A 17,703-nucleotide genomic window follows, 5' to 3' on the forward strand; every position below is an offset into this window, starting at 1 on the left:
GATGAGGTAACTGAGGGCCAAAGAAGTGAAGCGACTCGCTCAAGGGCACACAGCAGACAAGTGTCAGAGTCAGGATTAGAACCCATGACCTTCAGACTCCCAGGCTCTATCCACTACGCTAAGCTGCTTCTCGGGGGGTAAAATGTCAGAGGATATTTATAGCTTGTGACAGCATGGCCCACCTCATCTCCTCCTCCCGTCTCCTTATTCCTCCAACACATTTCCCACCTGAGTCACCAGTCAGGGTCCTATTTGGGGACTATTTTTTTGGTAACAAGCCCCCCCCGCCACCAAGAGAGTCAGGGGAACGACAAATCCACCCCTGTCCAGAGCCATTTGGGGCTTGGCTCCTTCCAGCTCTGAACTTTCTACTTCTTCAATCCCCTCTCCCTGAGAAACACCCAAATAGAGATATTTATACCCGTCCCACTTCATTTCCACATTTTACACACAGCAAGGTAAAGACCCCTGGACCTCTGGCTGGAGCCCCCATGCTAATCCTTGCCTTCCCGGGCTGCTCCTGTCCCTGGAGCAAGAATAATCTCAGGGCCTGCTCCAGGGAATACCATGAGGAGGAAGTTTGCATCCCTCCCACTGGACCAAAACTCATCCGGGATGTCGGATTGTGCAGATCTTTCTGGCCTGTAGTGGGAATTAGGGAATCCCACATTTTGGGTTTTGCCTTATCTTTTCCAGAAATGGAGCTGGGGAGCAAGAGTGTTCCTCAGGATGGGCCTTCTCCCTCCACCTCAGAGTCTAAGGCCACCAAGGAAGAAGAGGAGGCCAAAGGTGTATCTGGGGAGAGGACCAAAGAGGACATTCGGCCGGGGGAAGCAGACAGGAAATCAGCTGAAGGAGAAGGAGGAACTGTGGGTGAACCCAAGGAACAAGTTGATGGGATAGAGGAGGTTAAGTCTAAGCCCAAGGAGGAGGCTGATGAGAAAGAGGAGGTAAAGTCTGAATCTAAAGGGACTCCTGAGGAAGAGAAGGCCAAGTCTGAACCCAAAGAGGCTCTTGATGACGAGAAGGCCAAATCAGATGTCAAGGAGGAACATAGGAAAGAGCAAGCCAAGTATGAACCCCAGGAGAATCACGGGAAAGAGAAGCCCAAGTCTGAACTCGAAGAGGATCATGGAAAACGGGAGGCCAAATCTAAACCCAAAAAGGCTGATGAGAAAGAGAAGGGCAAATCAGACCTGAAAGAGACTGGAGAGGAGGCTACACTTGGCCCGAAAGAGGATCAAAGGAAAGAGGAAGCCAAGTCTGAAGCCAAAAAGACTGGTGAGAAAGAGGAAGCCAAGCCTGAACCCAAAGAGCAGGAGAGAAAGCCTGAAAAGGAGAGTGACAGCAAGGCTTCCACTGCAGAGCTGGGGGCAGAGGAATCCCCTGAAACTCAGGTGATGGGGGGATGTCAGAGCTACAGGAGCAAGACGAATCTTGGGCTGTGGAGATGCAGGGTGTCATAATAGGGTGGGCAGCGGGGAAGGCAGAATGCGATTTCCTGGAAACCCTGGTGAGGGTTGTGTGTACGTGAGACCACACACCAGAGTCAGAGCTGGGGTGTGTGTGTGTGTGACCATACACCAGTGTCAGAGGCGAGGTGTGTGAGTGTGCCTGCGTGCGTGAGACTATACACCAGGGTTACAGCTGGAGTGTGTGTGTGTCTGTGTGTGTGAGAGAGAGAGACTATGCACCAGTGTCAGAGGCGGAGTACGTGTGCATGTGTGCATGTGAATGTATGCAAGCCTCGGTGTGGGAGCCAGTGGGACTATGTTGACCCAGGAGCCAGAAGATGCCACGGAGGCCCCAGCCCAGGGAGCGGAGGAGGAAGAAAAGGAGGAGCAAGCGGAGGAGACAGGGGAAGGAACCACCGTCCCAAGCTCCCCCGAATGGCCAGAGAGCCCCACGGGGGAGGATGGGGAGGGCCTGAGCCCAGGTAAGCGAGGCCTCAGCATGGGCAGGAACCCCCAGGACGCCTTTCTCCCCTCCCCAGGAGACAAGGGTGGGGGGCAGTTCCTTAGGCAAGTCACTTCACTTCTCTGTGCCTCACTTCCCTCATCTGTAAAGTGGGGAATAAGACTGTGAGCCCTATGTGGGACAGGGACTGGATCTAACCCAATTGGTTTGTGTCCACCCCAGTACTCAGCACGGTGCCTGGCGTGTAATAAGTGCTCAACAAATACCAAAATGATAATAACCGAAGGCTCTGGGGGCCCTAAACAAAGGGTAAGGGGAGGCATGGATGGGGATCTGGAGGAGGCTTCCGAGCCGTGGGGAAACGGCTCCAGCCCAGGAGTGGCAACTGACGATAGTGACCCCCGTGGTCCCGGTTGGGGCTGGGATGGGGTGGGGCAGCCGACTTGGGAGTGGGACCAGTCCATCCTCACCATAATCTTCGGCGGCATCATCAGCAGAATTCACGGAGCAACTTCTGGGTACGGAGCACTAGCACAGACACATACACTGAAAACAGAAGATGTAGCCCTCGCCCCTTGAGGAGCTTTCCTTCTAACGCCCATCAAAGATAGAGGGGAATTAGAGAAAAGGAAGCTCTGGGCAGGCCTGTCGTTCAGCCCTGAAGACTTCTTTTCTGTCTCTGCCTCTGTCTCTTCAGATGGAGCCATCCCAGATGGTTCTGCTACAGGAGAGACCAGCCCGGGAGCCAGGTACCTCCAAGCAGGGATTTTAGGAATCCCTGGTCCTCACTCTTCACTCCCCCTAAACGCACCAGACAGCGTTTCCATCCCCTCCGCCCCTAAAGCCCTGCCCGCCCCAGTCTCCCCAGATCCGGGACCTGTCCCATGACCACTTTGTCTCAGCCCCCTCTCCTGACTTCCCCCCATCCTCCTCCTCCTCCTCCTTCTCCATCTCTTCCTTCTCCTCCTGCAGCGAGTCCTCCCCCGGGGAAGGGCCACAGAGCCCTGTGGAACCCCCTCCCTCTGGAGAGAAGAAGAAGCTGCCGGAGCGTAGAGTGGCTCCCCCGGCCCGCCCCCGGGGCCCCCGTGCACAGAACCGCAAGGCCATCGTGGACAAGTTTGGGGGGTAGGCACCGGGGCAGGCCCTTGAGGAGGGCAGTAAGAGGGGAGGCGACCTGGTAAGGAAACTCAGGCTCCTCCACCACTCAGGGCCAGGGAGGGGTGGGGGGCCACGGGGTTGGGGGCCCAAACTCCCGGGAGAGGAGAGCCAGGAGTTCTTTCTGCTTGTGTCCTTCCTTGTGACCCTCTCCCTTCCCTCTCCTCCCTGGTCTCCCTCTCGGCCGGTGGCCCGGCTCACAGGGCAGCCTCGGGCCCGACCGCGCTCTTCCGGAACCCGCGGGCGGCCGGGGCGGCGGTGGGCAGCGTCAGGAACATGCTGCTGGACTGGTCGCGGGCCATGACCCGCAACTATGAGGTGGGAAGGGCGTGAGGTGGGAGGGAGAGGAAGGCCGGGGTTTGGGGGGGGCCACAGCTAGGGCTGGGGAGGGCAAGGATGGGAGGGGAGGTGATCTCGTATATCAGACTGGGAATGGGGCAGAGGGACAGGCGGCCTACAGGCCCAGCCCCAGTCCTTCCTGCCGGGCCGGAGCAGAAAGGGCCGGTCCTCAGCCACGCTGACCGTGGGCCCTGACCGGCCGGCCCTCTGGCCTCCCGCCATTCCCGCCCCCCAGCACGTGGACATCCAGAACTTTTCCTCCAGCTGGAGCAGTGGCATGGCCTTCTGCGCCCTCATCCACAAATTCTTCCCCGACGCCTTCGACTACGCCGCCCTCGACCCCAAGCGTCGCCGGGACAACTTCACTCTTGCCTTCTCCACTGCAGAGTGAGTCCTGGGGGCTGCAAGTGGGGTGCGGCAGGAATTCTTCCTCCATCCACGGGGGAAACCCTGGGGGACCCCAGACCTGTTCCAGGCTCCAGAGCCACATTTACTATTAACTGTGGTTTTCATTAGGTGCTTGCATTCTGCTCTCCCCGGCTTCAAAGCTCTGTTGAAAGGCACATCTCCTTCAAGAAGAAGAATAATAATGATGGCATTTGTTAAGCATTTACTATGTGCAAAGCAGTGTTCTAAGCGCTGGGGAGGATACAAGGTGATCAGGTTGTCCCATGGGGGGCTCACAAGTCTTCATCCCCATTTTACAGATGAGGTCACTGAGGCACAGAGAAGTGAAGTGACTTGCCCAAGGTCACACAGCTAACAATTGGCGGAGCCGGGACTTGAACCCATGACCTCTGACTCCAAAGCCCGGGCTCTTTCCATTGAGCCACGTTCCCTAAGCCCTCCTCTCCTCTTCTACCATTCCCTTCAGCATCGCCCTGCCTTGCTCTCTTCATTCATCCCCCCTCCCAGCCCCACAGCACTCATGTACATACATATCTGTAATTAATTAATGAATTTATGTTTATCAATGTCTGTCTCCCCCTCTACTGTGAGCTTGTTGAGGGCAGGGAATGTGTCTGTTAATTGTCATTCTGTACTCTCCCAAGGGCTCAGTACAGTGCTTTGCATACAGTAAGCGCTCAATCAATCAATCAATCATATTTATTGAGCGCTTACTGTGTGCAGAGCACTGTACTAAGCGCTTGGAAAGTACAAGTTGACAACATATAGAGACAGTCCCTACCCAACAGTGGGCTCACAGTCTAGAACTGAATGAATGCCAAGCACTGTTCTGAGCGTGAGGGTGGACGTTGTCTAATCTGATTACCTTGTATCTCCCCCAATGCTTAGAACAGTACATAGTAAGCGCTTAACAAATGTTATTATTACTATTATTATTATCATTGTTATTATTAAAGATAATCGGGTTGGAAACAGTCCCTGTCCAAAATGGGGCTTCCAGTCTGAGTGTACTCTGACCCCATTCCTAGGATGCCCAGGGGTCAGGTTTTCAGGTGACCTGTTCCCAGCCTGGTTCCAATCTGGTCTTCGTCATTCTTCTTGTTGTTATGGTACTTGTTAAGTGCTTACTATGTGCCATGGCCCCGTGTCAGGGTCGCACCTGGAGAGTTTCCAGTACTCTACCAGTCACGACTATTACTCTATTACTCTATTTATTTATTTATTTATTATTACTCTATTTATTTATTATTACTCTATTTATATTACTCTACTTATTTATTTATTACTCTATTTATTTATTTATTTTACTTGTCCATATCTATTCTATTTATTTTATTTTGTTAGTATGTTTGGTTTTGTTCTCTGTCTCCCCCTTTTAGACTGTGAGCCCACTGTTGGGTAGGGAAGGGACTATCTCTATATGTTGCCAACTTGTACTTCCCAAACGCTTAGTACAGTGCTCTGCACACAGTAAGCGCTCAATAGCTACGATTGATTGATTGATTGATTGACTACAGGAGGGAGAGTCAAGCAGAGGCATATCCATTCCATTCCTAGCTTCCCAGAGGAGCAGCGTGGCTCAGTGGAAAGAGCCCGGGCTTTGGAGTCAGAGGTCGTGGGTTCAAATCCCAGCTCTACCAACTGTCAGCTGAGTGACTTTGGGCAAGTCATAACTTCTCTGGGCCTCAGTTACCTCATCTGTAAAATGGGGATTAAGACTGTGAGCCCCCCATGGGATGACCTGATTACCTTGTAACCTCCACAGTGCTTAGAACAGTGCTTTGCATATAGTAAGTGCTTAATGAATGCCATAATTATTATTATTATTATTATTGGGGAGGGGCTAGTGAGTGGAAGGCAATCTGCTACAAATCAAAACTTACTTGTGCTGGGCAGCCGCAGCATGGGAGAGAGTCGAGGGCAGAGACTCGAGTTTACTGTGAGGAAGAAGGCAATGGTAAACCACTTCTGGATTTTTACCAAGAAAACTCTATAGATATGCTACCAGAACGATTGCAGATGGAAGTGGGGCGTTCTGGGAGAGATGTGTCCATGGCATCACTATGGGCCGGGCACGACTCGACAGCGTAAGACATCAAGAACATCTAAGCCCTGAGGAAGATACAAGTCAATCAAGTGGGACACTTGGGGCTCACAGTCTCAATCCCCATTTTACAGAGGAGGCAACTGAGGCCCAGAGAAGTGAAGTGACTTGCCCAAGGTCACAGAGCAGACAAGTGGCGGAGCCGGGATTCAAACCCATGACCATCTGGCTCCCAGGCTCGGGCTCTATCTGTTTCTGCCCCTCCACGGCGACTCCTGCCTCCAAGTTCTGCAGCTCGGATCACTGGCAGAGTTCTCCTAGATCTTGAGCCAGTTGGGGGTTCCCTGAGAGAATCAATCAATCAATCGTATTTATTGAGCGCTTACTGAGTGCAGAACGCTGTACTAATCGCTTGGGAAGTCCAAGTTGGCAACATGTAGAGTCGGTCCCTACCCAACAGTGGGCTCACTGTCTAGAAGGGGGAGACAGACAACAAAACAAAACATATTAACAAAATATGAGAAACGCTGGAGAGGTTTCTGGAGAGAAACCCTCCAGAATCAGGTGCAATTGGCATATTCCCCCATAATTGGCCACTATACTGCACCCTGCTAGGTGGTGTGCCTGGTGTAACTTGGGTGACGCTACGGGCGTCTCCGGGTCTGGTGTTTGGGAAAATGTTCAGTGGCCACCCTCGTCCTTCCCTGGGAGGAAGAGCTCCTTGACAAAGTCCCAACTCTGGCCGTGGTGGGGGAATGAGCAGGGAAGAGGTTTCCTCCCCACCCTCCTCTCCTGGGTTTGGATCTGGGGAGGCTGGAGTGGTTGGGAGGGTGGGAGAGGTAAGTGATCCAGGAGGAGGGGCCCATGAAGAGCTTGGACAAGCCAGAGGATTGGGCCCGGGGAGTGGGTAGGGTAATCCTGGCAAAGCCCACTCTCCCAGGAGATCAAAGCACTTTCACAGGCTTGACTTCACTCAGCCTCACTTAGATTGCCCAGGAAAACCAAGGAGGGGCCGGGGGAGGGGGAAACCAAGAGTCCTGGGACAGAATCGGGGACCAGACACTCGGAGAAGCTGCCTCCTGGACTCCTCTCGGGTTCTCTGTGAGAAGCGAGCCGCCCCCACCCCAGTTCTTCTCTCTGCTCCGTCAGGGAAGGCAGCCCTATAAGGGGTCAGATGTGCCCGCCTCATTCTTCAAAATCTTCCTCTGCCACTGCCCCAGGGCCCAAGGCTTGAGTTTCAGCCCTGCTGGCGGTTGCCCGGGAGAGGATTTCCGTAAGGGACCTAACTTCTTCCAGAAAGGACCCAAGGGGACGTGAAGCTTCGTCTTCTCTCCAATTCCTCCTCCATTCTTCCCCACCAATCTCTCAGTCCAAGAGCTCCATGAGCTCCTAACATGAAAATTTGCTAATCCCCTGAATGTTAACATTTGCTAATCCCTCAGATATTAGCACTAACTAATTAACACTAGTGGGTGGGGCCGTTCTGCTCGGTTGCCTCTGCGGGGAAGAGTGGGGGGCTATCAGGAGCAGTTGGTGTGTCCTAAGAAATACTACAAGAGTACTGTACTAAGCGCTAAACACCTGACTCCTATTTGTAACCTCTTTACACCATCATTCATTCAATCGTATCTATTGAGCGCTTACTGTGTGCAGAGCACTGTACTAAGCGCTTGGGAAACTAGTCTGCCAAACTAGCCCTCTTTCTCCCTTCAAAGCCTTACTGAGAGCCCACCTCCTCTAGGAGGCCTTCCCAGACTGAGTCCTCCCTTTTTCCTCCCCTCCTCCTTCTCTCCTCCCCATCACCCCCCCAACATCTATCTTACCTCCTTCCCCTCCCCATAGCACTTGTATATATTTCTACACATTTATTACTCTGTTTAATTTGTACATATTCACTATATTTTATTAATGATGTGTATAACGCTATAATTATATTTATTCTGATAGCAGTGACTCCTGTCGACTTGTTTTGTTTTGTTGTCTGTCTCCCCCTTCTAGACTGTGAGCCCGTTGTTGGGTAGGGACTGTCTCTATATGTTGCCGACTTGTACTTCCCAAGTGCTTAGTACAGTGCTCTGCACACAGTAAGCGCTCAATAAATACGATTGATGATGATGATGATGATGATGTAGCGCTCAATAAATATGATTGAATGAATGAATGAATGTGGGGCAGAGACTGTATCCAACCCTAATTATTTTGTATCTACCCCAGTGTTAGTATAGTACCTGGCACATAAAAAGTGCTTAACAAATACCATAAAAAGTAATCCTTGAAATAGGCCAGGAGTCACTTAGGGGAGTCTGCATCCCTGTTAACATCCACTGGGTCACAAAGCTTTCCAGATCTCCCCTTTCTGGGAAGGAGAAGTTTTCCTTCTGCCTATAAGTCGGCAACTTATACAGACGGTCCCTACCCAACAGCTGGCTCACCGTCTAGAAGGGGGAGACAGACAACAAAACAAAACATCCACGTGGCCAAGTGGAAAGAGCACGGGCCTGAGGGTCAGAGGACCTGAGTTCTAATCCTGTCTCTGCCACTGGTCTACTGGGAGACCTTGGGCAAGTCGCTTAACTTCTCTGTGACTCAGTTCCCTCATCGGCAAAATGGGAGACCTGTTCTCCCTCCGACTTAGACTGTGAGCCCCGGGTGGGACCTGATTATCTTGTATCTATCCCAGTGCTTAGTACAGTGCTTGGCACATAGTAAGTGCTTAACAAATGCCACAATTATTATGTTCATGTTTGCCACCCTAACAAAGATTGGCAACCGTACTTGTTGCCTGTGAGGGCTCCCTCTCACCCAGAGCACTGGTCTCGCTTTCCAATTCACTCAGTGGTCCAAACTCAAGTTCCTTAGGTAAAATGCCGGCCACACCTGCTTCTTGTGACCTTGGGCAAGTCACTTCTCTGTGCCTCAGTTTCCTCAACTGTAAAGTAGATTCAATACCTCTTCTCCCTCCTACTTGACTGTGAGCCCCATTTGGGACAGGGCCTGTGTCTGACCTGATTGGTTTGTATCTATCAGTGCATGACACACAGTAAGCACTTGACAAACACATTTCTAAATAGTGTTTCCTTTACTAAGGGAGGATGAGAGTAACCGGTTTGCCTTTAGAGAAGCAGCATGGCTCGGTGGAAAGAGCCTGGGCTTTGGAGTCAGAGGTCGTGGGTTCAAATCCCGGCTCCGCCAGTTGTCAGCTGTGTGACTTTGGGCAAGTCACTTCACTTCTCTGGGCCTCAGTGACCTCATCTGGAAAATGGGGATGAAGACTGTGAGCCCCCCGTGGGACAACCTGTTCACCTTGTAACCTCCCCAGAGCTTAGAACAGTGCTTTGCACATAGTAAGCGCTTAATAAATGCCATCGTTATTATTATTATTATTATTATTTAGGTCCATGTGAAGAAAAAATTTTACTCCATCTCCGTTACTTTAGTTCTCTGTTCTGTCTCTGTCCACTGATCTTCACTCTCCCTCAGCCGCAGGGCCTCTGGGGGAACTTACCTGATTGATTCCCTCAAGCCATAGGTTGATAACGCTTAGAACAGTGCTCTGCACATAGTAAGAGCTTAATAAATGCCATTATTATTATTATTATTATTATTATTATTATTATTATTATAAACAAGGCCCTGAGACGTGTGCCCACTGACACCTCCAGGGTGATGGGGAAGAGGCTGTGACACTCTGTTCCATGACAGAACGGGAGGATTCGGGGAAGCTGTTTCCCCCCTCCTCCAGAAACTCCAGCGGTTGTCCGTCCACCTTCATGTCAAACAAATCTCCTTCTCACTGTTCCTTGATCCCATCTATCTCGCCGCCCACCTCTCGCCCACATCCTGCCTCTGGCCCAGAATGCCCTCCCTCCTCAAATCTGACAGACTCTCCCGCCACTTCAAAGCTTTATTCATTCATTCAATCGTATTTACTGAGCGCTTACTGTGTGCAGAGCACTGTACTAAGCGCTTGGGAAGTACAAGTTGGCAACATATAGAGACGGTCCCTACCCAACAGCGGGCTCACAGGTCTAGAAGAAGGCCTTACTGAATCAATCAATCAATCAATTGTATTTATTGAGCACTTACTGTGTGCAGAGCACTGTACTAAGCGCTTGGGAAGTACAAGTTGGCAACATATAGAGACAGTCCCTACCCAACAGTGGGCTCACAGTCTAAAAGACTGAAGGCCCATCTCCTCCAAGAGGCCTTCCCTAAGTCCTCCTTTCCTCTTCTCTCACTCCCTTCTGCGTCACCCTGACTCGCTGTCATGATTCGTCCCCCCTCCCATCCCCACAGCACCTATGTACATATCTGTGATTTATTTATTTGTTTATATTAATGTCTGTCTCCCTCTCTAGACTGTAAGCTCACTGTGGGCAGGGAATGGGTATGCTTGTACTGTGCTCATTCATTCGTTCATTCAATCATATTAAAGTGCTTACTGCATGCAGAGCACTGTACTAAGTGCTTGGGAAAGTACCATACAACAACAAATAGTGACATTCCCCGCCCACAGTGAGCTCACAGTCTAGAGGTGGGGAGACAGGCATCAATACAAATAAATAAAATGACAGATATATGCATAAGTGCTGTGGGGCTGGGAGGGGGAAGAGAAAAAGGAGCAAATCAGGGCAACACAAAAGGGAATGGGAGATGAGGAAAAGTGGGGCTTAGTCTGGGAAGATCTCTTGGAGGAGATGTGCCAATTTGTACTTCCCAAGCGCTTAGTACAGTGCTCTGCACATAGTAAGTGCTCAATAAATACGATTGATGATGATGATGATGTGCCTTCATTCATTCATTCATTCATTCAATCGTATTTACTGAGCGCTTACTGTGTGCAGAGCACTGGACTAAGCACTTGGGAAGTACAAGTCGGCAACATATAGAGACAGTCCCTACCCAACAGCGGGCTCACAGTCTAGAAGGGGGAGACAGACGACAAAACAAAACATATTAACAAAATAAAATAAATAGAATAAATATGTACAAATAAAATAGAGTAATAAATATGTACAAACATATATACATATATCCAGGTGCTGTGGGGAGGGGAAGGAGGTAAGGTGGGGGGGTGGGGAGACGGAGAGGAAGGAGGGGGCTCAGTAAAGCTTTGAAGGGAGGGAGAGTAATTGTCCGTCAGATTGGATGGAGAAGCAGCATGGCTCAGTGGAAAGAGCCCGGGCTTGGGAGTCAGAGGTCGTGGGTTCAAATTCCGGCTCCACCACTTGTCAGCTGTGTGACTTTGGGCAAGTCACTTCACTTCTCTGGGCCTCAGTTCCCTCATCTGTAAAATGGGGATGAAGTCTGTGAGCCCCATGTAGGACAACCCGAGCACCTTGTATCCTCCCCAGTACTTAGAACAGTGCTTTGCGCATAGTAAGTGCTTAACAAATGCCATTGTTATTATTATTATTTAAGGAGGGAGGACGTACGCTCCCAAGTGCTCAGTACAATGCTCTGCGCGCAGTAAGGCCTCGATAAATATGATTGAATGAATGAATGAACTCCCCAGGGTGGCATCCAGCGTGGCTTAGTGGAAAGGGCCCGGGCTTGGGAGTCAGAGGTCATGGGTTCTAATCCTGGCTCTGCCACTTATCAGCTGTGTGACTTTGGGCAAGTCACTTCACTTCTCTGGGCCTCAGTTACCTCATCTGTAAAATGAGGAAAACTGTGGGACCACCTGATCACCTTGTATCTCCCCCAGTGCTTAGAACAGTGCTTGGCACATAGTAAGCACTTAACAAATACCTTCATTATTATTTATTTTATTTGTACATATTTATTCCATTTATTTTGATAATATGTTTTGTTTAGTTGTCTGTCTCCCCCTTCTAGACTGTGAGCCCGCTGTTGGGTAGGGACCGTCTCTATACGTTGCCGACTTGTACTTCCCAAGCGCTTAGTCCCGTGCTCTGCACACAGTAAGCGCTCAGTAAATACGATTGAATGAATGAATGAGTTATTATCCACTTTTCCCCACTCCCTTGACCTGTGACCTCCTTCTCCCCCAGGAACTTGGCTGATTGCGCCCAGCTACTAGAAGTGGAAGACATGGTACGCCTAAGTGTCCCCGACTCCAAGTGCGTGTACACCTACATCCAGGAGTTGTATCGCTGCCTGGTCCAGAAGGGGCTGGTCAAAACCAAGAAGAAATGAGGCCCCGGCCCGAGGCAGGCGCGTCCGATCCACAAAGTCCAAAGGCCTGTGGGGGTTGCCCTTCGCTCAGGCCTGATGTGAGCACCGCTGAGCATTTTGGAAAGGCCTGGCAGGGGTGGAGGGAGAGAGCCAGTAGAGGGGATAGGTCCCCACTGAGAATCCCCTCTTTTCCCATCCCGCTGGGATAGTCGGGAGTGAGGCCGCCATCATCCGAAGAGAGCCCGAGAGTCCCCACTCTTCCCCAGGAGATGTCAGTGGCTGTCCAGCTTGCTTGCTCCAATAAATCCGCCTTTTTCACAACTCTGGCCCAGGTCCTTGTCTTTGGTGCTCCGCCAAGCTAGCTCTCTTCCTCCCTCCAAGGCCCTGCTGAGAGCTCACCTCCTCCAGGAGGCCTTCCCAGACTGAGCTCCTTCCTTCCTCTCCCCCTCGTCCCCCTCTCCATCCCCCCCATCTTACCTCCTTCCCTTCCCCACAGCACCTGTACATATGTATATATGTTTGTACATATTCATTACTCTATTTATTTATTTATTTATTTTATTTGTACATATCTATTCTATTTATTTTATTTTGTTAGTATGTTTGATTTTGTTCTCTGTCTCCCCGTTTTAGACTGTGAGCCCACTGTTGGGTAGGGACTGTCTCTATATGTTGCCAATTTGTACTTCCCAAGCGCTTAGTACAGTGCTCTGCACATAGTAAGTGCTCAATAAATACGATTGATGATGATGATGATGATGGTGCTTGTTGGGCCCCAGAATGGAGCCCATCATTTTCTCTTTCCCAAGGCCCTGTGGAGGCCTCCCCTCAGCCGAGTGGACCCTGGCCGCAGGAGGCAAGACCCTGGCCGGAGGAGTCAACCTCAGGATGGGGGTGACTGGGGTCGAGAGGACAGGGAGTTTACAGAGCCCAGGAGATGATAATAATAATAATGATGACATTTATTATTATTAATAATAATAATGGCATTTATTAAGCACTTACTATGTGCAAAGCACTGTTCTAAGTGCTGGGGGAGATACAAGGTGATCAGGTTGTCCCACTGGGGGCTCACAGTCTTCATTCCCATTTTACAGATGAGGGAACTGAGGCCCAGAGAAGTTAAGTGACTTGCCCAAAGTCATACAGCTGACGAGTAGCAGAGCCGGGATTTGAACCTATGACCTCTGACTCCAAAGCCCGGGCTCTTTCCACTGAGCCACGCTGCTTCTCTTAAGCACTTACTACGGGCAAAGCACTGTTTTAAGGGCTAGGGTGGTTACAAGGTGATCAAGTTGTCCCACGGGGGGCTCACAGTCTTCACCCCCATTTTACAGATGAGGTAACCGAGGCACAGAGAAGTGAAGTGACTTACCCAAAGTCACACAGCTGACAAGTGGCAGAGCCGGGATTAGAACCCATGAGCTCTGACTCCAAAGCCCGGGCTCTTTCCACTGAGCCACGCTGCTTCTCTTAAGCACTTACTATGAGCAAAGCACTGTTTTAAGGACTAGGGTGATTACAAGGTGATCAGGTTGTCCCAAGGGGGGCTCACAGTCTTCATCCCCATTTTACAGATGAGGTAACCGAGGCCCAGAGAAATGAAGTGACTTGCCCAAAGTCACACAGCTAACAGTTGGTGGAGCTGGGATTAGAACCCATGAGCTCTGACTCCAAAGCCCGGGCTCTTTCCACTGAGCCACGCTGAGACGGCACTGATCAATCAATCAATCAATCGTATTTATTGAGCGCTTACTGTGTGCAGAGCACTGTACTAAGCGCTTGGGAAGTACAAGTCGGCAACACATAGAGACAGTCCCTACCCAACAGTGGGCTCACAGCGCTGACCACTCGACCGTCCGGGAAATGGATGGAGTCCTGGGGTCACCTCGGAGGGCCGCCCAGGACAGAGCTGTGGTCGGCAGCCCAACAAATATTCCCTAACCCCAGACCATCACTTCTCTCGGACGGAGCAGCCAATAAGATCTCCTCCACCTATCCTGGACCAAGCCAGAGAGGAATTACAATAATAATAATAATAATAATGGTGTTTGTTTAGTGCTGACTTTGTGCCAAGCACTGTACTAAACGCTGAGGTAGATGTAAATTAATGAGACCAGACTCAGTCCCTGGCCCACCTGGGGCTCCCAGTCTAAGGAGAAAAAACAGCTATGGAATCCCCATTTTACAGAGGAGGAAACTGAGACCCAGAGTAGTCTCAGTAGGCAAGCGGTGAAGCTGGGATGAGGACCCAGGCCTTCTGATTCCCGGGACCATGGTCCTTCCCCATTCCATTGCTTTTCAGAGGCAGAGAACGGAAAGCGGGAATGGTCCCTTTGGGCAGATGGCAGGGTGGAGGTGAGGCTACAGAGGAATAATAACAATAGCCATAATAACGGCATTTGTTAAGTGCTTATTATGTGCCAGGCACTGTACTAAGTGCTGAGGAGGATACAAGCAAATCCAGTCGGACACAGTCCATGTCCCACACAGGGCTCACGCTCATTCATTCGTTCAATCCTATTTATTGAGCGCTTACTGTGTGCAGAGTACTGTACTAAGCGCTTGGGAAGTACAAGTTGGCAACATATAGAGACGGTCCCTACCCAACAGCGGGCTCACAGTCTAGAAGGCTCCTAGAACACTCCTCATCCCTATTTTACAGATGAGGCAACTGAGGCACAGAGAAGCGAAGTGGCTTGCCCAAGGCCGCAGACAAAGGAGATGGATGGAGAACGCCCTGGGAGTCAGAAGGGCCTGGGTTTTAATCCCAGCTCCATCACTTGTCTGCTGTGTGACCTGGGGCAAATCACTTAACTTCTCTGTGCCTCAGTTCTCTCATCTGTAAAACGGGGATTAAGACAATGAACCCTACCTGGGACAGGGACTGTGGTCAGAGCAATTATCTCGAATCTATCTCAGTGCTTAGTAAAGGGCTTGACACATAGTAAGCGCTTAACAAGTACCACACACAGAAAAAAGTGGCAGAGTCAGGATTAGAATCCATGACCTTCTAACTCCCAGGCATGTGGTCTAACCACTATGCCATGCTGCTCCTCTAAGTGGAGAGCTTCAATCAGACCCCTCTAAGGTAGAGGCACAGTACAACCTCACCCTAACACCTCAGCCCCAGCAGTCTGGACAGGGAGAGGCTACCAAGAACGGGAAAGCAGAGACGACTTTTTTTGTTTTGTTTTTAATGGTATTTGTTCATCCATCCATTGACTCATTCATTCATTCATTCATTCATTCATTCATTCAATCGTATTATTGAGCACTGACTGTGTGCACAGCACTATACTAAACGCTTGGAAAGTACAATTCAGCAAATAAGAGAGACAATCCCTGTCCACACCAGGCTTACAGTCGAGAAGGGGGAAGACAGACATCAAAACAGGTAAACAGGCATTAATATATATATATATATATATATATATTATATAGAACTATATATATATATATATATAGAACTGTAGACTCATCAAAACAAGTAAACAGGCATCAATATAAATAAATAGAATTATGATACATATATGTATACACAAGTGCTGTGGGGTGGGAAGAGGGGGTAATAATAATAATAATGATGGTATTTATTAAGTGCTTACTATGTGCAAGGCACTGTTCTAAATGCTGAGGAGGTTACAAGGTGATCAAGTTGTCCCACGGGGGGCTTACAGTCTTCATCCCCATTTTACAGATGAGGTCACTGAGGCACAGAGAAGTTAAGTGACTTGCCCAAAGTCACCCAGCTGACAATTGGCGGAGCTGGGATTTGAACCCATGACCTCTGACTCCAAAGCCCGTGCCCTTTCCACTGAGCCACGCTGCTTCTCTTCAAGAACAAAGGGAGCGAGTCAAGAGGGGAGGGGGAGCTGAGGAAAAGGGGTGGCTCAAACTGGGAAGGCCTCCTGGAGGAGGTGAGCTCTCAGTAGGGCTTTGAAGGGAGGAAGAGAGTGAGCTTGGCGGATGTGCGGAGGGAGGGCATTCCGGGCCAGGGGGAGGACGTGGGCCGGGGGTCGACGGCGGGACAGGCGAGAACGAGGCCTAACGGTGAGGAGATTAGTGGCACTAGAGGAGCGGAGTGAACGGGCTGGGATGTAGAAGCAGAGAAGAGAGGTGACGTAAGAAGGGGCAACGTGATGGAGAGCTTTGAAGTCAATAGTGAGAAGTTTTTGTTTGATATGGCAGTTGATGGGCAACCACTGGAGATTTTTGTGGAGGGGGTGACAGGCCCAGAGCGTTTCCGTAGAAAAATAATCCGGGCAGCAGAGTGAAGTATAGACTGAAGCGGGGAAAAGACAGGAGGTTGGGAGATCAGAGAGGAGGCTGATGCAGTAATCCAGTCGGGATAGGATGAGAGATTGAACCAGCAAGGTGGCGGTTTGGATGGAGAGGGAGGGGCGGATCTCAGCGATGTTGTGAAGGTGAGACCGGCAGGCTTTGGTGACTGGATACGTGGGGTGAATAGGAGAGTGGAGTCGAGGATGACACCAAGGTTGCGGGCTTGTGAGACGGGAAGGAGGGTTGTGCCACCCACAGTGACGGGAAAGTCAGGGAGAGGACTGGGTTTGGGAAGGAAGATAAGGAGCTCTGTCTTGGACGTGTTGAACACTTACTATGTGCCAGTTACTATATTAAGCACTGGGGTATATAAAGCTAATCGGGTTGGACGCGGCTCCTGTCCCAGCTGGGGCTCACAGTTCATTCGTCCGTCATCCATTCAATCGCGTTTATTGAGTGCTTACTGTTTACAGAGCGCTTTCTTGTTCCCCCTATTACAGATGAGGTGACTGAGGCACAGAGAGGCTACGTCATTTGCCCAAGGTCACACAGCAGACAAGTGGAGGAATAGGAATTAGAACCCAGGTTCTTCTCCCAGACCGGTACTCTAGCCAGGCTGGTTTTCAAAGTTTTCCAAGTGAGGAGACTCCAAGCATTGCTTCTGGTAAGACTATGCTCTTCTTTACAAGACTCCCACCCTGCAATTAACCAGCTCCCTCAAATCAATCAATCCATCAGTCAGTCAGTCAATACCATACTCCCCACAGAGAGCCGTGCCACTGTTTCCCTTCCCTGCTTCTCCCTCTGCTACTTTCTCACCAGTCGGGAACACCCTAGAACAATAATCGGAGTTAAGCTCCTACTTACGTACCGCGGGGGAGAAACGGATTTGACTCCTGGTCCCCAAGGGACTCAAAATCAAAGATAAAGATCATCATCATCATCAATCGTATTTATTGAGCGCTTACTATGTGCAGAGCACTGTACTAAGCGCTTGGGAAGTACAAATTGGCAACATATAGAGACAGTCCCTACCCAACAGTGGGCTCACAGTCTAAAAGGGGAAGAACACTTAAAGATATCTTTATCTTTATCTTAAAAAGATAAAAAAGATATCTTTATAAAGATATCTTTATAAAGATATCTTTATATCTTTATCTTTATCTTTATAAAGGCATCTTTATCTTTATCTTTATAAAGATATCTTTATCTTATCTTTATTTTAAAGATAAAGATAAAAGGGCTGGGGAGGAGGAGAGGGAGTGGGTTAGAGACAAAGACGATGAAAATCCAGCACTAGGGTACCGTGGCTGGAGAAGCAGGGTCCTGGGCTCCACGCGGCTCAGTCCAAAAGTCGGAGCCATAGCCAGGGCCTTCCCAATATTCAAAAAGTTGAGGCATCAGGCCTCACTCCTCTG

General features: G+C 50.0%; 1 protein-coding gene across 1 annotated transcript; it reads left to right on the plus strand.

Moving 5' to 3' along the window:
• The first annotated feature begins 698 nt into the window (after positions 1–698).
• Positions 699–12,267, plus strand: SMTNL1 (smoothelin like 1). Its single transcript, XM_038765292.1, has 7 exons — positions 699–1,397; positions 1,783–1,936; positions 2,615–2,666; positions 2,890–3,042; positions 3,276–3,390; positions 3,647–3,798; positions 11,878–12,267. The coding sequence occupies exons 1-7, from the start codon at positions 699–701 to the stop codon at positions 12,020–12,022; spliced, it is 1,470 nt and encodes a 489-aa protein (XP_038621220.1). The 3' UTR covers positions 12,023–12,267.
• Positions 12,268–17,703: the final 5,436 nt, after the last annotated feature.

This window comes from Tachyglossus aculeatus, chromosome 22 (assembly GCF_015852505.1).
Source record: "Tachyglossus aculeatus isolate mTacAcu1 chromosome 22, mTacAcu1.pri, whole genome shotgun sequence".
Lineage (NCBI taxonomy): Eukaryota > Metazoa > Chordata > Mammalia > Monotremata > Tachyglossidae > Tachyglossus > Tachyglossus aculeatus.